This window comes from Athene noctua, chromosome 1, assembly GCF_965140245.1.
Source record: "Athene noctua chromosome 1, bAthNoc1.hap1.1, whole genome shotgun sequence".
NCBI classification, from domain to species: Eukaryota; Metazoa; Chordata; class Aves; order Strigiformes; family Strigidae; genus Athene; species Athene noctua.
Window position 1 is genome coordinate 33,774,947 of NC_134037.1, and position 22,716 is coordinate 33,797,662.

Here is a 22,716-nt window from a genome sequence, read left to right on the forward strand (position 1 = left end):
TCTATCCACATTCCACTTTTATATCTCTGAGGGCCAAAAAAGATTTTTCTTTAATTTTGTTCAGGAAAGAAATCCTCCCAGGGCTAAGATCTTGTATGTCAAATCTAATCTCAGAGTGAATTATAAACTGCTGATAATAAGGCTTTATATTAATAGAAGCATGGTTATAGCCCTCACTATAATATGGTATCTCTGGTTTCAATTATACTTTGCACAATGCAATATATCTTCAGGAGTATCTCGTGTAATTAATCAGGTAGTGGTGTAATGCTGGCTAGAATAAGGAGAAAACCAGGCATTTGTCATTTTACAGAGATGGAGAGGGATTTTATTAGTCATTTAGTGAGAGCAGCTCTTTCCTGGTGCCAGCGGATTAGTGCATGCTCTATGGAAATTATTCTTCAGTATTCTATTTTTGTCCCTCAGTGAGCAGAGTTTAAAGTTGCTCTGGAATTACACAGAGAAGCTATACATGATTAGTACAAAGTAAAATTGATTTAAAATTAATTACTGCTTCAGACCTCTTTTCAGAGTTTCACTTTGGTCCTGGCATGAAAGTTGGATCTCTTTTTTTTTTTTTTTCTGTAAAATGGATTTTATCAATTAAGATCAAAGAGCTGTAGAAATCAGAGATGGAAAAAATCTTGTCAGGTCATCTTTTCTAGCAATGGAATAACATTTTCTACAGCACATTTCCCCAGTGCAGAGTCAAACCTCACTTTCAAGACTAGAGTGAAGGGCTTCCACTGTTTCCGTTAGCAGATTATTTCACAGTAAAATAAATTTTCTCTATTCCCAACAGCATCTCTGGAATTTCCTTTATTTTTCACTATTTTGTCTGAATTACAGCTTTTCAGTTTTTTCTCACACCATCTTTGTTTACCAGTGTTTATATCCTTCTAAGGTTTCTGAACAAGCTTCTGTGTTTGCCTCTTCCAGAGCCAATATTTAAACATTGTTTAAAGCTGTATCACTCTTTTAACTTTTCCTTTGATCCCGTGTCATTAACTCTTTTAAAGTACTTTTTGCTGCGGTCATCTGAAATTTCCCCAGTTTACAGGCCTGATTTGACTTCTGCCAGTTTAGAACACTAATACAACTCACTGGAGTTGTTGAGAAAAGGCTATTCAGATCCTTACCTGTTTAAATGGAGACTTGACCTTTTTTTTGTAGCGTTTGTAATTGCGCATGGATTGCAGTTCACTACTTACCAATACCCCTGAGCTTCTTCAGAATTATTCCAGTTAACTCCCTGATGCTAAATAATTTCATGTGTCTTCAGCTTTTTAGGAAGTCCCTTTATTAGTTACCCTTGCAGGTCTTCAGCATTAAAGCTCATCAGCTTGGAAGACAGATGAGTGAATAGTGAATAAGGAATGATTATTCATATTCCCTATAATATAAAAAATAGGAGCATCAAATTAAATGGCAAAGGGATAAACAAAATTACTTTCTTTGTCACGCTATGCATATTTAAGTTGTGGAATTTACTACCTCAGCACATTTGATGTCAAAATTAAGAATTATTATAAAACATGATTAGATTAATGGAATAATGTAAAAAAGTGTTATTAAGCTCAACAGAGTAAGCTCCTCCCAAGGAAATTCCTAAACCACTGAAGAACTAGGGAGGGTACAGCAGCAGAAATATCACTTTATACTTGCCCTTGTGTCATTTCTGAAGCATCATTCCTGCAGCATCACTGCAGAACCTGGCCAAATACAAAATACTAAAGAGGGAAAACATTTGATATTATCTCTTACAGTTACTTGTTATTTATGTTCTACTGACATTAATAATCAAATCGATCTGCAACTGATCCTTGAAAAAAACATCAGCTTCTAGTCTAATTTTTATGCTGGATAAAATAATTCTGTTCTGCAGGTGGGTAAAAGAAACAGCTTTTTGAAAAGAAACATAGTGGTGTAACCAGTTCAGCAACTCATTTGATGCAAGAGACTTTTTTTTTCCCCTTACTCCACTCAGCTGCTAGCTTTCATTAATTTAAATTATAGAATGAGCCAGATGGTTGATTTCTGAAAGCATTTAGGTATGTGTGGGAAACCACATTTTTATCAGCCAAAAGAGACACAAGTAAACTGCATTTAAGGAAAAAAAAAAAATATATATATATATATAATAACAATTAAAGTGTTGATTTGCATGTTTTAAGCTTGTTGTATATCATACAGAAACTAGGAGAAAAATGATCACTTCCATTTGGGACTGAAGGGAAACTTCCATCCTCATAAATCAAGATTCCCAGTGACTTCATGCTTCTGAATATGTTTCTCTCTCAAAAAATAACACTACAGTCATTTCAAGGCAATGATCTAATAGCCCGGAGGACCTGACTGTGTACCTAGTGGTGTCAGTGACAATATTGCAGATGACTTTCAGTGATGCAGGATCACATTCATAACCAGCATCCTTTGTTTTTCAGAAATTTACAGACCTGTGGCAGTTACATACTTTTATGTTTGAGGAGAACAGGCTTTGACAGCACTTGTGCTGTATTTCATTGTATGCAGCCATGGAAAAAAGTGAAGAACAAGCACAGAACAGATGTTCTGTGTAAGTTTAAAATAAATGTGTTTGTGACAGGTTCTTGTTGAGCCCTACAAATATACTCACTGAGATAAACCTGTGGCATGACCTGTTTGGTCATAACTTGTGTAATCTATCAGCAAAATTGCAATAGTTAACACTTTCTGACAACACAGTTAAATATGCTGCAGTCTGTTAGATATGTCTTTTTACCATGTAAACAGTGATAGGCTACAAAGCCTAATAATCCAGCTATGCCAAGAATATTTTCAGTGTGATCAAGCAGACTTAAGGCAAAATACAAATGCTCCAGTTTTATAAATAAGAGTATCTAGCAAACTACACATTTCTTCCTAAATTTTCCATGTTTCCACTTAGGATTCTCAGTTTCCACTTAGGATTCTCAGTCAGATAGTTCAATGATACCAGGTTTATTACTGAACTGTAGCTTCAAAATAGCTTTTCAAAGCTTCTCCTGTAAACTTCACTTATCTGCTGTACAAGTTTCTTCTTTTGTAGCCACTGAGCCTTCATAGTGGTAGATGTGCTCCAATGGCACCTTAAAAAGGTCCTTCCTCATTAGAGATCCATAGATTTCTTCAGGTGCTGGTTTACTGTGGAATGATGAAAGCCTGTGTCAAGATACACTTGTACCATAGTCCCCTTAATATGAGTGAGAAGTAAGAACTTAGCTACTTTAAGAATTTGGGTATAATATCCTCGTATTATTTTTGCCTCCAGGACCTTTGCTGTTTTCGTGTTTTCATGCTACTTATTTTTGCAGAATTATTTAATTTATTTTTAAATACTCTCTTTTAAATGTGCTAGGTTAAATCAAGCTTAGCTGATTAAAGATAGCTTCTCCAAACCTTGTTGTTGGTTGGTTGAATTGTTTTATAGACTGTTCTGTCATACGGCCTCCCAGCTCTTTAGACATCAGTGTGTCAAAAGTGCTATAGTGCTCTTCTTCATATTACTGTGGATTGGAGTATCAAAATTTTACTACAAAACTAGACAATATGTCACAAAGTAGTATTATCAAGGGCTCAGAGACCAAACATTTTCCACTTTCTACAACTGAAAGAGTTGTAAAATTATTTATTTTGATTGCAAGAAAACAAAACAGCTAAAACCTGTGTGTTTGTTAAACCAAGTAGAATCAAAGTCTAATGAAGATAGTAACATTATTCATCTTGAGTTAATGGGTTTGATTTGTATCTCACTGCAGAAAGTAGGAGCAATCTGAAAAGGTTCATTTACCATAACTTAAAGCCATCCTATCCTAACACAAAAATTAGGGTTAAATTGTAGCACCAAGCCTTTTTGTTTCCTTGGGGTACTTTTCCTTTCCTTTAACTCTCCTTCCTGAAGGAGAATGTATCTTTTCTTTCCATTCACATGTTCTTTGAACTCTTTTCAGCTCTTCCAGCCACTGTTTCTACATCTCTTTAGTCTATTGCAAGCCATCCAATTTCCAACCTTAGAAGAAAAAAGATATTTTTATCTCTTCCTTATAATATTTCTGCTTCTTTCTAATATAATTTGACTTTATAATTGGTTTCTTTTAGACTCTGTAAAAAATTATGTGCTAAATTATTTGTGATATGTCTAAATAATCATATTCTGTTGCACTGTATACAAGTGATTATTTCACTAGTAAATCATTCTTGCTTTATATCAGATGCTTTGAATCAGATTTGTCATAAGTGTAAAACAAAATCATTGCTTTCTCCATCCAGATTTTCATTGCAAAAAAAACAAGTGGAAGCTATGGAAAGTATAGATGGCTTCGGCTTGATTTTGCTATCATTTATTCCATTAAAATCAATGGAGTTGTACCAATGTAAGCCTGATGTAGGAAAGGAAGAATTTCTGTATACCTATACAAACCTAAATCATAGATAGCTGTGTAAAAAGGATAAACATAACGATAATTTGCAAATACCACAGAAAGTACAGAAATAGTTACATTTTACACACCAGCAGGTTCAATTGCATGCAAGTAACATGCACATTATGCATCCTGGTGAAATGCAGTCTGGTTTATTTCAGATAAAAGAATATGATACTGGTCTAAAAAAACTGTATTCAAAGTCATGCATTAATCTTAAATTATCAAGATAAAAATCTACAACCTCTCACAGAATTCCTAATATATATATGATAGAAAAACAAGAATGTTATTTAGACTCATTAATATGATTTGGTGAATAGTCCCCTTGTTAATGAAACCTCTTTTTTCTTTCTTTTTTACTGCTTAATAGAGAAGAAAATCACGTTATTCGGACCTTGACTTTGAAGTAAGTTTTACTGAATTATTCCTGATTATTAAAAGTATTTTCCTAAAAGTAAATGTGAAGTGTTCATTTTAGCAGATTTTAGTCTTCTGACATAGGAGATGTCATAGGGTTGTTCAATTGGTACTGTACAGAACATGGTGAGCAATTCATTAAAACTACTTTGGTGCAACTTGTTTGTAAAATATTCTGAGCTCAAACTGTCATATTGCAATATTAACCATCATGGTTTCAGTTTTTAAATTCTCTGCCTCTTCATTTTCATCTGTTTTTCTTTTTTTTTTTTTTTTATTTTGCTGGCTATCTATTGAAAAAGTGTGTCACTTCTGTAGGACAGGCCATGGTGTTGCAGAAGGTTGCTTTCTTCAGGAGATTGTCAATCATTTTTTCTATCTCTCTTTATTCAGTACTGATTTACTGACATACGAGTTTCACATCCAAATAGTGATTATGAATGTGTCAAAATTTTGATGACAAAGTGCTGCAGTTGCAAAAGCTTACGGATCACATGCTATCTAAAAAATCAAGTTCATGTAAGGTTCTTCAGGTTGAATATTCACATTGAATAAGAAGGTTTGGTTGTGCTAGCTAATGACCATTTTGTTCTATCTCAGTCAGTATGGTTAGGTCTCTTAAAGTTTTGTTTATCTGAGAGATTTTTCTCTATTCTCTACCAGAAGCCATACAGGAGTTGGTTTTCAAGGGAAAGTTAAGAATTTATGGATTTGGAGTTTTTGCATAGGTTCATGCAAGTTGAACAATTGTAATAGTTACATGGAACCTACAGATCTCAAGCTAAACTTTAACATCCAGTGATCAGTATATATCAAATATAGCTATAAATCACCCTCACTGTTTGCATATGCAAAGAAAAGCATTTTTGATTATTATTTGGCCAATAAGCACAGCACATGTACTTTCAGATTCGAGTCCCTAGAGAAGAAAGAGACAGAACTAGCAAAATGCAACTACAACAGTGGTCATAGAAACCTTGCAGGGAGAGAATTTTGCTGTTGCGACCTGCTTTTGCTGAAATACTGACCTTTTGTGTCTGACTGTGGTTTCTTGGTAGTTTAACATCATGCCTTAATCTCCTACGTCATTTTCACCCGGAGAGTATAGTGACCTTAAGCAGTCATTTAATGTCTCAAATAATCCACCAGACAAAGATTCACACAGTAAGTTTAAGGAAAATAAAATTAAAAGCTTATCCTAAATATGCTTTAGGAACAATGCATAGAAAGGAAAAAAAAAGCCATGAATCAATAACAAAATTCTGATGAGCAAGCAAGTCTAAAATGAAATGAAAGCAGTATGAACAAAAGCTTTATAATTATAGTGATATAAAGAATTCTGAATTTTAATGGTTTTTATTGAAAGGTAGGAATATCATGCTGTTCATGATGAGAACATTCCTGGTGGCAACAGATACTAAAACATTCTTCCTATCACTCAGGAGAGCAAAATCCAACACCAAATAAACACTGACAATGCTGTACACATTCTGCTCTCAAGAATCAGTCCTCCCATCACATATCTTCTTTTGACTCACATAGTGTATTTAAGATGCTTACACCTTTTTCTTGTCTTATTTGTAGCATAATTGCTCCATGACCTAATATTTTTAGAAATATGATTATAATGCAGGAAAATATATTTGTTTGTAAAGAGGGAAGGATGGGGCCATTAGGATTCACTGCTGAGGAAGTGAGAGTGACAGTGATGCTGTGCCAGTTGCTGCTGTGTTTTCAAAGTACTGACTCAAACTAACCACATCTCACCTCCCTGTTTTATGGTTCCTGTGATTAAGCCTGTAGGCTTTCCTGTGTCCTCACACATAGCGTGGCTGTCTGTCTGAGGTAAAGCAAAATAAGCCATAAAATGTTCAAATAGCCACTCAGATTCCTTCGCTCAGCAAAGCATAGTGATGAAGGGAATTGAGATAGTGTTGTGTGGCCAAAGCACTGCCCTTTTGGTACTTCAAAGCAGCTTCACTTCAAACGAGAACAGAGCCCAGAGGTGCGGTCCAGCTGGAGTGATTGGCCATACCACTTAAATGTTTAACACTTTCTCTGCTTTGTCTGTGACCAGTGCCAGCTGGTCCTCTCTGAGACAACATCCTTCCACAGTCCTGAGGATAACAAATGCTATGGATGTGGTTCTGAGGGCAACACATGCTAAATACACAGTATGGACAAGACTGTGACAAGCTTGGCACTCTCTATACTTTTTCTTTTAACACTTTTCCAGCAGTCTCTACACCCTCAACCTCTCACACATGTCTATCTGTATCATACAAGACAAATCCTCAGGCTATGCCTGTCTAACTAAAGGCAGTTGGGGGAATATTCCTGGCTTCCAAAACAACAGTTTTTATATGGATGAATTTTTAGAATGACCTTTACTATTTTAGTCTGGATCACCCTTGTCTCTCCAAACAGTTCCTGAAATGTCCTTAGGGAACCAGTGCAACCTAGGTACCATTCGCAATAGGCAATTGGTTGTAGACTTCTTATTTTGAAGACTAAAACAATTTTGTAGCATTCATGGAGAACATTCCATGCTAGATGGTGTCAGAGAATGGTCTTGGACAGGTTTGACTTACTACAGTAGAGTCACAGTTTCACTGGTTAAAAAAAAAAAAAAAGAAAGACTGTGCTAGTGGGCTGCAATGCAACACTTGCCTCAATATAGACAAATTTAAATAAAAACAAAGAAACACACAAATAATTTATTTTTTTTTCCTGAGGACCACAGCTGAAACTCAAATACAGCTGCTATATAGTGTGAACACAGGCAAATCATGACTTTACTCAATGCCATAAAATACTCTCTGTCCCAGTTATCTCCAATATATGTAGAAATACAGGTGTATCTTCAAGAGCCTTTGCAATGGGCTACAAATAGTAAAAGTCCTGTGACTGCGGGGTAGTGTTACAGAAGGCTTATGTCTACAGTTAAAAGAAAGGGAGAGAGAAAATGATGGCATCCTATTTGGCCAGCCCTTACCATAGATCTTAGAGAGGAGTCTAGGTGGTATCTTGTTTTCCCTTTTTAAATAGTTTCCCTTTACATTCTTAGATTATGCCTTTATGTAGAAAAAAAAAAAAAAAAAAAAAAAAGACAGACTGTAACATACTGGGTTTAGTCTGTAGACAGAAAGTATTGCTGCCAAATAATATACTCTCCACTATTAGATTTTGCAAAACACTGAGTAATTTATTTGAAATTTGAATTTTGATAAAATCAACAGTCAACATGCAACAGCTTTACCGCTCTTATCTTGCTATTACCAAGGATTAGTTTAGACTCATTCATGCAGTCCAGTATCCAAAACATGACCAAAATTCATAAGTCTGGACATTTTAGATCCTTGCTGCTGCTGACTATGGTGACCGCAGCTAAGAGCCCCCCAATCCCAGTCATTATGTTCTGTTTTTCCCTAAAGCTGGACAAGTAGCTCTTTCATGAAGGTTCAGCAGTAATACTTAGCTGTCAGATCAAATAAAATTCATTCTAATTATGTTGAACAGAAATACAGATGTTGTGGAAATTCCCAGGAGGACTTTATAATAGGTGTGCACTGACACTTATAAAAAACATACAGAAGAGTTAAACAGTATTATTGACATGCATTTTAAGATTCAAGATCACAATTAGCTTTTAATTCTATGAGAGGGTCTGACTGCTGAATTTCCCCAGTCATCCACCCCACTCCCCCCTTTCTATGAGGCATTCAATGGATCTATGCTGGTAATAACATTTATGTCAAATAATTCAGAAAAGTGTCTTACTACCCTGCTCCCCAGGATTCAAGTGATCGCTGGCTCTTTTTGAGCTTCTACCCATCAGGGAGAGGAAAGATATGCAGGACAAGTGTGAATACCGAAATGTCTTCTTTCCACAGAGCAGGAGAGTCTCCCCAGCAATACTACTAAAGTGATCCTTAATTGCTGGAGCTGCATTCTTCTGGAATTTCTTCTGCCATAGCTATTCATTATAACATTATAAACTCACACAAAAGTTTAAAATCATTCTCTTACTAACCTGAAGACATGTCTCAAAGACAAAGGTGAAAAAAATATGCCTGCAGGGAAAAATCCTTTCCCATTCCTACGTTTGGCAGCTGATCATACCTGTAACATCTTGAAAACACAGCATGTTTCTATTATAAGGCTGGGAAGGCACTCCCCCATCTGTTCTTTTCACTTAGCTATTTCATACAATATTTGAGAGAGTACATTTTTACCTGTGACAATATAGAAATTCTCCAAGACAAATTGAATTACATTATTATTATTATTATTATTATTATTACTGTTGTTCATAAGATTGACCACAAACCTTCATGAAAATGTTTGTGCTTGAACTCATCTACAAACCTGTCATAAATAAAAAAGGGACCTGGGTACAGAGTTATGTTTGAAGTGCTTCTCATCTTGATGATAGCCACTGAATCCTCTTCTGAGAGTAGATGCTCAGCTAAGGCTTAGTTCGTTCAAAACACACGTGATGTTACTTGTGAGTGCAAGTAGAAATGTAGAAGGGGTTTCAGTTCAGTCTGACCCCCTTTAGGGTTTGAGGCACAGGAGTTACAGAGCCTGCAGGAAAGACCACAGGAAAATGTGGCTAACTCAGGTGCTTCTAGAGGGAATGTGGCATTAATGGGAAAATCCCCAGCTGCACCTAAAGAAAATGTGCTTTTAAAGGGTAGCATGAGAAGCTGCTTTTCCATCCTGTTCAGGTCCTGATGCTACTACAATCATCCTAGTATATATTGGTCAAGATCTCCAGCTTTGTATTGACAAAAATTGTGTATTTCTGAGATTGATAAAGCTGCATTTTCCATATTTCCCATTTAATAGAGAAGACAGATTAAACGCCTACAAATACTCTGAGTTATTTTCTCATAAAAGAGAAAGAGTTACCCAACAGACCGCATTTTTTAGAAAGGAGGTAATATGATGCTTTCTAACAAGGAATTTAAAAGAAGTTTAGAAAAGTTAAAGTTGAAAATTTAAATTACTGCACTTTCAGTTCAGATTGTTCTTTATAAGCAGTGGGGAGGGGCGGGTGTCAGTGGGTAGGAATTATGGAATGGAAGCCAGAAAAACACAAAGCAACCAAAAGATCCATAGGTAGATGTGCATACCAGTCATTCTGCTATTAAGAAAAAAATGTAAAGCCTTTTTTCTGGAAGAGTTTCCACTGCAAGTGTTTAATTTCTCCTCCCACCTGCTTCTCCTCAGGAATAATGTAATGAACTGAGTAAGACATTTACATTATTCATATTTGCTATTTAATGAATTCTTGGGTACACAATTCAAAAAAATATCAGAAAGTAACATTCAGTATATTCCTAACCTTCTATTAAAAAGTTTCCGACTGGAGATACTTATTTCACAGTCATATGCTATTTCCTGCTTTTAGAACCAGTATTTTAACCCACCAAATTTGTTTTATTCCCTTCAGCATGTCTCCTTATTTCAGCCAATAATAATCTATGAGGTAGAACCTTTCTTTTTTAAATTCTGTATATGTGAAATTTGCTACATATCCCTGTCTACCATAACAGCAATAGCCTAAAAGAATCCCTAGGAAGTCACTTAAGTGAAACTTCCCTCATAAATTTAGATCAGCTTACATTTTGCAAGTTCCTCACCAAATCTTGCAAAATTGTTTCCCTTATTCACCCAAAACTCACATTAATAGGTCTTTAATTGTTTGCTGTATCTCATGTCTCTTTTATGAATGATGTTGCCAATTTCCTGTTCCCAGAAGTGTACAAGTATATGTAGTGATAGGACCAGGGGTAGCAGTTTTAAATTGAAAGAGGGTAGATTTAGATTAGACATAAGGAAGAAATTCTTCACTGTGAGGGTGGTGAGGCACTGGCACAGGTTTCCCAGAGAAGCTGTGGCTGCCCCCTCCCTGGCAGTGTTCAAGGCCAGGCTGGACGGGGCTTTGAGCAACCTGGGCTAGTGGGAGGTGTCCCTGCCCATGGCAGGGGGGCTGGATCTAGGTGATCTTTAAGGTCCCTTCCAACCCAAACCATTCTATGATTCTGTGATTCTTAAGTTACGGTGTAGCTTTATTAAGGATAATATGGTTATTACAGCATGGCAGTAGAAATGCATGGCCAAGATAGAAGCCATATTTCATGAAATTTATAAACACAGAATGAAAAAGAAAGATAAAGTTAAAATTAGTATTGGTAAAGCATTATTTGAGGGTCAGCTACTCCCACTCCAGTTTAAAAGGTACTAATCCAGACTTGCCAGAAGCGGTCTTGCTGGGAAGGGTCACACTCAGGCACTGTGTACACAAGTTTGCAGGGTTTGTCATGTACAATCTCAGGGAAAATCAGGCTTGAAAATTAGTGGATATGCACTGAGGCTGGTGTTCTGCACCTTTTCTGTCATCATTATTGATGCTGCCCTGGCTGTAACTCAAGTTCAAGCAGTTATAAAAGTTTAAGAAAAGCCAAGCTGAGCCCATCTGCTGTTGGACTGAGGTGAAGCATCCTTGGTCCCTCCTGTCCCCTGTCCACCCAGACCACAGAACCATGAGACTGGTAGAACAATAAAGCAGCCTTCAGCTTTGCTCCAGAGGCTGGTCTGAATCCATAACTCAGTGTGAGCTTGTTTGGAAACAATGCAGATGGTAGCCTTGACAGTCTAGGCTTCAAAACAGGCTTTATTCTCCATGTAGCTGCCAAGACAAATACATGGCCAGGGGTTTTCTCCAACTGTGGGGGCTGTTTGGGATCCCCAACTCTTGCACAGGAGTCATATAATTAGTTTTTGTGGAAGAGTGCCCTGTGCATGGGCTAGAGGAGGACTGGTTTCCAATTGCCCAGTCCATGACATAAGAAAGCAAGTAAAATTGAAAAATAGTGCCTACTTTTCTTAATATGAATGCCTTTTCAACTTTATTTTATGATGATCTGAATGACAAGAGATGTCTAATTAAAAAAACAAAACAAAACAAAAAAACAACAAAAAAAAACCACAAAAAAAACCAAAACAACAACATAACATTTGGGGCTTTTCCATTTTGGACCAAGATTTCTGAGTTCAGTGTTCTCAAAAAATTATTCCGATAGGGATGATTTCAAACTGCTGTTGCATTCCTATAGAAATTAAAATATTATCATCCATGATGAAAACAGAAATTCTAGAAAACATTCCTAATGTGCAAGAGAAGTATCCTTCTGAGAAACTACCATCATTCTCAAAACACTTTTAGGTTAGCACAAAAACAGTGTCCCTTAACTTCAGCAACTCAATAAATGTGGGGTACAAACAGTCTCTTGTACACAGGAAGAACATTAAACACAGCAGAGAGAAGGCTCAGTGCAATTCACTTCCACTGGTCAAGTCTATAGGGAAAAGATGGCCCTACCAAATTCAATTTACTTTATTATGTTGGGGAAAATAATGCTTCTCTTAAAAAAGCCCAGATTCAATTATAAATGCAAGCAATTATGCTCCATTTTGCAGAAGGTCATGCATACAAGAAAGAGGCACATGGAATTGTTTCAAGAGTTAAATCAGAAATTTCAGACACTGGACAGATTTCGGGATGTACCAAAATCAGGCAGTATGGTAAGTTTTCCTTCTTAGATATTTAAAATATGATGGATCCTTAACAACAACAATGAAACAAGAGTCCTTTGAATTCAGTGTTATTTCCTGAGAAGACCTTACTCTGTGCTACCTTTAGATAGCTCAGAAATTAGAACAAAAGATATTTTCAATAATCTAACCTGTAACGAGACTCATTAGGTTTTTCAGCTAGACCATAACTAACTCACTGACATCATTATAGATGACAGGTAATTGAACTGTAGGGAACAGATTTCAAATCTGTATGTGTGTCCCAAGTCTAAAGGACTTTATACAGAGAAAGCAGCTCACTAATGTAATTTGGCCAATAGGGCTTTTCCTCTAGCTAGACAAGCAGATATTAAATTAGTTAGTACAAACAAGTCCAGTTAGATTCACCTATACATGAGATGGTCCAGAAAACATACAGGGTTACTGTAATGCCGTGTCTTTTCCATAATAGCTTTATAAATATTTACCACGGGAAAAGCAAAAATTAAATCATCCTGAGTTGACTCTGCTATCATCATAATTCAAATTTGTACACACACACTCATACACACATGCATAACACCCTGACTACATCTGATAATTAGAGCAAGGAAATCGTTGATTCTGCCTAATTAAAACAGCTAATTTAGTGTGACATATTTGTTAGCAGTAATATTATGATTAGTAATAATTTTATATATAATTTCATAATGTGAAAATTGTGTATTTAATGGAACTGAGCTAGAATCATTGTATTTATAACTTTTTCAGAAGAGCTGCTCACAGACATGAAGAAGAGGTATTAAGCAGATATGAGGCCAATGGATTTACATCATTTACATCATCTTAATCCAGCAGAAATTTGGCCCTGATTCTTTGATGAACCTTTAGCTGTGATATGTGTTATTTTGCACCCAGTTGTCACTCACTCCCTCTTCTGAGCTTTGCTGACATTTAAGTTTTCATTCACCCCCCTATTTGAGATTTGCTGTCCATGTAAAGCTTGAATTAATTCAAAATCTCAAAAGGAATCTCAGTGGAAGAGTTGTGTTTACTCCGTTTCACATCAGTGTTATGTCTTTGAAAGGTCTGCTAATAAAAGCTGCCTCGAGAAATGGTCTATCTGTAAGACAGTCAGAGAGTGATCCAGGTACCTAAATATAGGCATCTCAGGCTATTTTAGACAGCCTCAGGTATCTTAGTCTACATCATGGTACAGGCAATGATGACACAAGTCTCAAGGGAGACCTACACCTCTCATGAGAGATAGTTGGAGATCAGGCAGAAAATCCAAAGGCATCTGTAATGGTGCAAAAATCTTAGTGTTTTGGCACCTAAGTCCCACCCAATGTGTTACAGCAGAATCACTAATTAAATTGGTCTTTTACACTATAAAACTTAGCATTAAAAAATAAAATAATTCAGTGCAAAATAAGCAGCTTTCAGCATGTTAAACCTAGTATACATGAGCTCATCAGCCTGTAAAACAAGGTAGCTCTCAGCATTTTCAAGGACTAGGTTTCCATGGTTCTGTCATGCACCTGCCCCAATTTAAAATCCAGCTGGCAATCTCTGTTACAAACCACTCCATATTTCAGGCAGCAAGCTATTCTCAATTACCTTCTCTTCTCTCACTTTTCTACACAACCGCTGTTACAGAGATGGCTATTGGTACTGGATCACTCGGCCATTCCTCACATACATTGGTTCTTGTGAAAGAAAGGGCTTAGCCGGCAGCTCAGGTGAGGAGCCTGCCAAAGTGTTGATTGTTCACAGAGAAAGAGTCGCAACGGTGCTGAACACCCGCCAGCCTGGCTCCCTGCAAAGTCATTTCCCCTCTCTGGCTTCTGTGTCTCATGAGAGCACGTTAGTGATCAGCCTTATAAATTGAAAACACAATATTTCATCCTTGGTTTTAATTCTTCTTTCTTTGGTCTTCAGGAGAACTCAGCACCGAGCAAGGCTCCATGGGACAGTTTCAAAACCACAGGCGACTACCAACACTATACAACAATAAATGTATTAGACACAGAGGCAAAAGATGCTTTAGAACTCAGACCAGCAGAATGGGAGAAGTGTCTGAACTTGCCTTTAGATGTGCAAGAAGGTGACTTTCAAACAGAAGTTTAACAAAAAGGAAAACAAACTGAACAAAACAAAAACAAAACAAAAATAATTCATTGCACTGACAATAAAGAGACTTTGGGAATCCTGACACTCCTGTCTGAACGTTGTGACTACTTTACGTCAGGCTCTTCCTGTGCCAAATGTCAGTGGTTTTTTTCGTACAGTATATTCCCACTAGTGCAGCTAGTGGAGAACCAGGTGTACAATTCTTACCATCGTGTGTTGTAAGTACCCGTGGAATGGATTTGTAAGGTAATCTTTATAGATAAACCTCAAGCAACGATTCATGTTGTAACAGCTTCATTTGGTTTAGTTTTCAAAAAACTTCACCATGAAGCACAATGTATATATTTATGCAGTTTTTAAAGTTTATAACAGTCTGTTTGGCCATTACTACACTTTTTACTTTATAATATAAAAGCAAAGTTTTTGTCATTAAATGAATGTCTGTTGAGCTACATTCTTCATTGCTTTAAATGCAATAAAGTAATAATCTCACTTTTATATGAATAATATATTTCACATCTTTATTATTGCAGTTTTCTCTAGAAAGCTCAGAGTAGCTTTCTCTGCTGCAGCTGTGTATAAAATATTTAAAATGTTGTATGGTGTAAATAAACCTTTGTCTACATATCAGTTTCTTAGTGCTTTTTATTCTGTATTTGTTTATCTTAAATTTGGATATTTATAAAGTTTTCTTTAAAAACACGCATATCGAATATGTATTTGGAGTTTTAATAGCATGTTGTTCTAGCTCCTTCAAAGAGTTTCTAAAGCATATTAGCAGGCTTGTATAGCCATTCTGCTTTTTCTTAGGTATTCTTTTGTGACAATGTACCATATAAATTGGACTTGTCAGAATACTATTACAATTATTCTGTTTTATAAAAATGTTTGTCTTATTGTAGAAAGACGAATAATGGAAAATGTTAAATTTCAATGCACAGCACCCAAAGAAAATTTTAATTGAGAATCATTACTTCTTGTGCATGGTCTTGTTGCTGTATAACAACAGGAAAGACTTTAAAGATAAAAAATTCTGAAGTATTTTAGACAAAAAAAGAAAAAAAAAAGTGTGTTTCATATTATAAATCAAGAGCAGAGCATGATTTATGTAGAAAATACAGTTAAAAAATTAGGAATAGAGAGACTAAATCCCCCTTTCTCTGCTTACAACCAAAAGCAGATCTTCAAAATCTCTCCTCATCTACAGCATAACTGGGGGGGGCAGGGTGGCGGGAAGAGGCAGATATCTCAAATCTTCAGGTGCCATGTTTCTAGAAAAATGTTTCCAAGAACTATTTTAGTATCTGCTGTACAGAATTGAATATGCTGCAGCCTACTAGCTGAAGAGCTCTTAGAGAGGAAGGAAACACGACCACAAATCTGCTTAGGAAGAAAAGAAGACTAGAATAGAGGCTTGGCAGCAAGATCTTAACCCAGAGCAGTGGTAGGAGGAGAATATCATTCACCTGCTGAGAGAAAATTACTTAGAACCAACCTTCAGGAAAGTGTTTCAGTTAGAAAATACTTTCTCCAGGCCACAGCAAAGTACTTAAGTCATGAAAAGGAGCCTGACTTTGCCTACTTCGAGTGAGCATCTCATGAAGAATGTAGACTTCTCTAATTAATGCTTCAGCACAAAATAATTAGCTACCAAACTGGTATCAAGTCCATTAACTGGTGTAGGTGCCTAGAAGTTAGATGATGCAATACTCAATATTGCAATACATCAATCAATCAATCAATCAGAACTCGCCTTTTATCAAGAGGCTGATACAGAAGGAGGCAGCTGGCAAGGCTGGCTATACAGCCTACTAACATCACACCTCAGATCAGATAGTGTACCAGAAAACTCTCTTATTTTATATCAAGTTCTAACTTAAAAAGGGTTTATTTTCCCTTTAGATATATAATAGAAACTGCACATATTTTAAGGATTTCATCCAGTATAATAGATATGTCTCAAGCAGAGAAGGTTTTTCAAAATTTCTAAATTTTGAGACCAAATCAAGAATCTTAGGCCACTGAATCCAGGTATAAACTTTAGATTCCTCCTTGATCGATCTAAACATATACAAATTTAGATCACCTTGGTATTTCAATAACTATAGTGCAAAGATTATTTGCATAAGCTTTATACCGCATAATTCCTTTTTAATGGCAGTCTAGTTACAACTGCAGAAAGCTTAGGGTAGGCTGCAGACTTACCCAGGAAACAAGATAAATTGGTCTACACTGAATACACTGCTGACCCAGTTGTGCTGTTATTAATAACCCAGTTGAGTCAGGTTTAGCATTAGCCTGGGTGTTTATGTACCACACAGCAGCCAGAGATGTATGAGCAGCAATGTTCCGTGACTCTTTGTGCTTGTGCTGCCCTGCACAGAAATTTTGATTTTCCTATGTATTTCATATTTAGTAATATTAAGAACATGCTGAAACTCAGTGTATTTGCCTACCAATTTGACTGCTTCATACTAAAGCAGAGTTTGTTTTCTGTAAGCAAGATGCTGCACATACTTAGCTTTGCTGATCAATGTCTCTGAAAAGATGCAAGTCAGACTGAACATAGCAGGAGAACACAAACTTGTATGCCCTAGCTTCAATGTTGGTAGAGCACTGATGTTTGGCATTACATTACATGCAAATAGAAATTGAGTCAGAACTCCCTACATTGTACTAGATGCAAAGATGACAGGGGGCTCTGCATTTGTCTGCCAGGTCAGGCTAGTGCTGCTTGGTGTGCCCTGTACTACCTCACCTGTCCTCCAGCTGCAGTTCCAGAAAAGTTCAGGCCTTTGAGGGCTCATCTAACTAACATTGCTGCAGCTGGCACTAGAGTATATTGAGGCAGTTGAGCTCAGCCTAGAGTTTAGCTTAATTCAATTTAAAATACATATTCCCTAGACTTACATAGAAAAAGCAAATATTTTTTTTCAAAAGACCTCCTTTTCTCAACAGTTTAATTACACATCAATAATAATATAAGACCATATGCAGTTTCTCTCTCTCTGTCTTCCTCTTACATACATACACGGAGAAAGATTTTCTTCTGGCAAGTCAATGCTAAGCAAAATATGGCCTGGACTTTTCAGTATAGGGAAGCAGTATATACAGAAAATCTAGCTGAGCTGCATAGATCACCTGGACAGCAGTTCAGGATATCCATGATTTCACATCCAAGGCTGTGTAAAGGGGCTTAGTGTTGCTGTCATAAAAGCACTAACAAGGTTATTTGCTACATGGACTCTTGTTAATGTGATATTATTTAATCCAGGATCTTCTGAGGATTGAGCTTTAGCTCATACTCTGCAATATCTCTTGGAAAGAAAAAGGAGAGACTAAATGCTGCTACAAGGGATGAGAAAAATAATAGCAGTGCTGCCATGCTGATGCACCTTTGGGAGTGTCATAGGCTTAATGTCGGCATATATGTAATGCTAATGACTCCTTACAATGAAAATTTAGGACAAAGCTGTAACAAAAGACACAAACAGATAAGGGTCTTTTCCATTTGATTCGCTACTGGATCTGAATTTCTCCATTATCAGTGAAACAGAGCTGTTCTCTGGGAAATGCTGTCCTGACACTCCTGTAAGGACATCATTTGCTTCTGTGGTGATAAAGCATAAATAACCTAATATTGTTTTACACAGGATTAAACTAGGGTAGTTTCTTTTGAAAACAAACAAAAAACCCCAGCCCCATGCTGCACCAGGTGAAATGTTTTCTGATGCTTTAGCTTGCCTCCATTTCCCATAGTTGCTAGGCAATGCTGTACTTAGAGACCAGATTTAACAAAAGGTCTGCTTCCCGCTTGGAAGCAGGCATCCATCTGTCATAGCATTAGCAGTGTGCTTTCCATTGGGTTATGCAAAAGGATATGAAAATCTCTGTTAGCAATCAGCAGATGGAGACATTGTGTATTGATAGTAGATTTTCCATTCCTCAGGCATTAGCTCGAGGTTGTACCGTATCTCTGGATAAGCTGCAAGAAGCAGTTTGTATGAAGCAAACATTATTTCCCTCCCTCAAAGTGTTCTAGGGCTCTCTTGTGCAATCGAGTCTGTTCTCATCTGCTGAGGGAAGTAAACAGAGAGGTACCCAGTTGAATATGTGTTTGGGGAGCTGTGATTCATTTTGAGCCAGGTATCAACAAGTACAGTGCTGTACACTATGCTGCTTTTCTAGAAACATCTTTCTTACCAAGGAAAGCAAAAAAGACTTTACTAAGAAAAAATCAATTGGTGTTAATATATGCATGATTACTAACCCTAACACTCCCACTGGAATGTTCTGTAAATTAATTACAATTGCAAGGTAAAGGAAGAGCCATTTATCTGGTTTTGACAAAATTGTCTCTTACATAGGCTGCATTGGACCATCCTGTGGCAATGAGTTACTCAGATTAACTGCACTGTACTGCTCTTCTTGTTTGTTCTGAACTAGTTTTGTTTTATACCTCATTATTTCTTATAAGGAACAGTTAATAACTAACCAATTCAACTTCTTTTCTTCACTGTGCAGGCTTCTGCTCTAGGCCCACAGTTACAGTTTTTCAGGATTACAAACCCACACAGTTAGTCCTCATATGGAAGCCCTTCCTTCATTTCTACTATCTTTGTCTCCTTTACAGCTTTTCCAGGTCTGCTAAAGTTCTTAAATAATTCTCAGTAAATCTGGAACTCATTAGAGCATTCTGTTTGATCCCTGCAGAAAAAGGAAAAACTCAGCCATGAAGCCTCTAAAATGCTTTTTCAATCGGTAGGGGAAAAATACCCAACCAGCTTCAAAAATACCTGAATTTTAATGTTTTTATCTAACAGTTTAATGGAAAATACATGACCATGTGTTTGAGTAAGAAATGGGCACTAGACAGCTTCTCTTAAATAATCGTCTTGACAAGTGGACTTTAGTAATTTATTTTCTGCTTTTTCTTCTCTTTGGTGCTGTGTATGTAGACTTTCTTGAGTAGCACTGCTGCTGCAGCAAGTTGTCTACACCCACTGGTTAGGTTTTACAGTCAGAAAGTGAGCAAGGGCTATGTGAATGCTTTCAGATGGAATAGTAGTTGTTTCCCACATTCTGAAAGTGCTGAATTCTGAGCTTTTGTTCAGTTTTTGTAACCCCCCCTTCCCCCAACTGAACCCCCCCGTGTTCAGAGTGACGTACACTCACGTGCTGACTCTTTAAAACCCAGAATGGGCACCTGAGCCAGGGAAGGGTTTGGGAGCTGCTGCTCATGACTCTTCATCCCTGTTACTAAAAGTTAAGCACCTGTATCTCAAGAGAGGTGGGATTTAAGAAACAACTCTATAGTCTCAGTGTTTTCTTGTTGATTAACTTAAGCAGCTATTTGTGAATCCTGGCTGGAGACACCTACTTCTTTGCATGTGTTGTATAAGCAAATAATGTACCTTGTTCAACATATGCCATCAACCGTAGGAAACAGAAACCTAAACCTTCTATGATGCCATGCTGACCATCAAAAAAATCTATGCCCTTTTGTGGATCAAACCCTTAGGAGTTGAAATACTTTTTAAAATCTAGTTCTCATAATCGAATTTTAAGAACAGCAACAAGCTAGTGTTTTTTTCCCATCATCAATTCAATGATTTATTGTATTATGTCCCAAGGCTGTTGGCTCAGGAAATTGCAAAAGGTGATGCCTGAAGGACCTCATAGTATAAAAAGTAAACTGAAATTGATCAGTGTGTATGTTCAATTTTTTATTCAGTGTCTCGTTGAACCTAACTACTTTATTTCCTGCTCTTCTCACAAACTGTGTATTAGGAAAAGTTTTTCAGAGCTCTGTTTTTAGTAATTAGGTTCTTAAATCAAGCAATAATTAGCTATGGTTTCTAAAGACAGATAGGCAGAATACATTCTATTTCATTTAGAATTCTAACTAAAACACTGTCTTGCCAATATTTCAGGCACAGAACTCTGCAGGGCAATCTAACTCTGCCTGTCATAGCTGTCTCGGTTCTTTCTGTAACCTAAAGAAAAAGGGAGGCATCTTTGAAGCCAAACTAGACCCAGCCAGTTCTCTAAATTAAGTACTAACATCTTTCCATTGATTGCATAGAGAATTTAAAAGCCCCCTAAGGGCAATAAAATTATTCTAGATTAAGCACCAGATTTAGCCAGATTTAGTCATCAGCGTGAGCTAATGTCTAAGCTCCCATTATAATCAGTGGACAACAGGTCAATACAGTCAGTAGAGCCTAAAGACCAATTCAGTTTACCCATTACTAGAGGCAGGGTGCAGTTAATATGAGATGCCCTATAGCTTTTGAAACATTTGCATGGGGATTGCAGACATGAAAGACAATTTAAGGGAGACCTACACCCTTCTGGTCCAAGCAGTACCCCATCCCACACCTGAAATGATACTAGACACTGGTGTTTGGACAGGTGAATCCAGCTCCGGGGGAAGATTTTCCAAGATGCTCTGGGATATCCAGACTCCACCTATCACTCCATAGAGACACAGAATTATGGGTTTATGTCATGTTTTCCAACTTGATATGAATGTCATAGGTATCCTCACTACTACACATTACCACTACTTACTCAGAATCCACCTTGCCTGCTCCTTTTCTGACTATTTATGTCTGTTCAAGTAGATAATTCATCTTCTCTATAATTTTGTTAGCCCTCTAAATTCTTCATGCAGATTATCCAGGTTCATATCCTCCTGAAAGGTAAAGGACACAAAATCCATGACAATCTAATCTGCTAAATATCAGATTGTGAAAAAACACATTCTGGAAGATTATATATGGGTCAGCCAGGGATGCGGGAGTCATGGAGCCAGGAAAATTATAATGTTATGCTTTGAGCTGGTTGTTAGATTTCAGCCACAAATGTCTGATGTAGAATACAAACACTTGCCGTACTGACCTGGCACTACTGTCTTGCTTTCTCACTCAGAGAGATTCTCCTAACTATTAAGCAACAGTCAAGCTACTTCTTCTTTGTGGTCTTCTGGCCTTCTGGTGTTCATATTTTTGGTGACACAAAGGCCAGACTTGAACTAGGAAGATGACAAGTATGTCTACCAGGAATACTGTCTTAACTTTAAGTTAAACTTGACTTTCAGCCTTTTCCTGAAAGTTAGAAGGTGATGGTTCAAGCCTTTCTAAGATGAGTAGGATGAGAAATCTTTCCAGCTTCTTCATGCTGCCTACTGACCAGCAGATAATTATGCAAAGAAGGAAAGACACTCCCACCCTCAGAGCAGATAAAGACAGTAGTATTCAGTGGATAGACTCATGACATGCTTTCTGAGAACAAATATATACACTGGTTTTGCCACAGAAACATTAGAATGGTCTCTCAACCACTCCCGTAACAAATCCATTTCGTCTTTAGATGCTACAAAAAAGCCCAGTCAATTCCCAAGGGAGATTACTCAGACCTGGAAAAGGTAACCTGTTACACCATGAAAAAAAAAAAAAAAAAAAAAGAAATGAGGGAAAAGTGTTCTGTTTTACACCCTAACTCTAACTGCATTGTAAATGGTAGCTTTTAGGTACTATATAGGAAACTATATTAAAAAATATTGTCTCATTATCTCATAATTAAAAAAATGAGAGAAAATTGTAAACATTTAATATTATTCTAAAAGAGGAGAACACACATTTTTCTCTATTAGGTCTGCAAAATCAAAAAACACCCACACTTAATTCTTAGTCCAAAATAACTATATAATTCCATCACACATCATTTAAAAAAAAAAAAAAAAAAAAAAAAAAAAAAAAAGGTCAAAATCAAAATCGTCTTCCTCAGCACCATCCTTTGGCTATAACCTGATGATTATATTTTGGTGGAATTAGCCAACTGCCTAAGAGGTGTTATAATATTTACATATATCCAAATAGAAAAGAGACTGTTTAATTTTTACCTGTAAATTTATATGCAAATTTCATATTCTAAAAAAACTCATTACAAAGATATCTGTATTGAATTTAAAAATATTTAAAGTAGATTTTTTTTTTTTTAATTTAATGTTGCCACTTAAGACCCTATGTTCTTGTAAATTTGGTATAGCAAGAAAAAATTGATTCATTTTTGTAGGGGAAAGCAACGTTGTCTTCTTCACAGAAATTAATGTTTGCATAGCAAGAGGTCCCTGTAT

General features: G+C 36.7%; 1 protein-coding gene across 5 annotated transcripts in view; it reads left to right on the plus strand.

Moving 5' to 3' along the window:
* Positions 1 to 15,180, plus strand: part of ADGRB3 (adhesion G protein-coupled receptor B3) — a 478,609-nt gene extending 463,429 nt beyond the window's left edge. For 3 of the 5 annotated variants that reach the window (XM_074895819.1, XM_074895820.1, XM_074895822.1), the window contains 3 exons: positions 4,813 to 4,848; positions 12,348 to 12,452; positions 14,385 to 15,180. In XM_074895819.1, coding sequence (XP_074751920.1) covers positions 4,813 to 4,848; positions 12,348 to 12,452; positions 14,385 to 14,573 — 330 coding nt within the window. In that variant the 3' untranslated portion in view covers positions 14,574 to 15,180. Of the gene's footprint in view, positions 1 to 4,812; positions 4,849 to 12,347; positions 12,453 to 13,214; positions 13,243 to 14,384 lie in introns of all 5 variants that reach the window. The other 2 variants (XM_074895823.1, XM_074895821.1) reach the window with 2 other exon arrangements.
* The last annotated feature ends 7,536 nt before the right edge of the window (positions 15,181 to 22,716 follow it).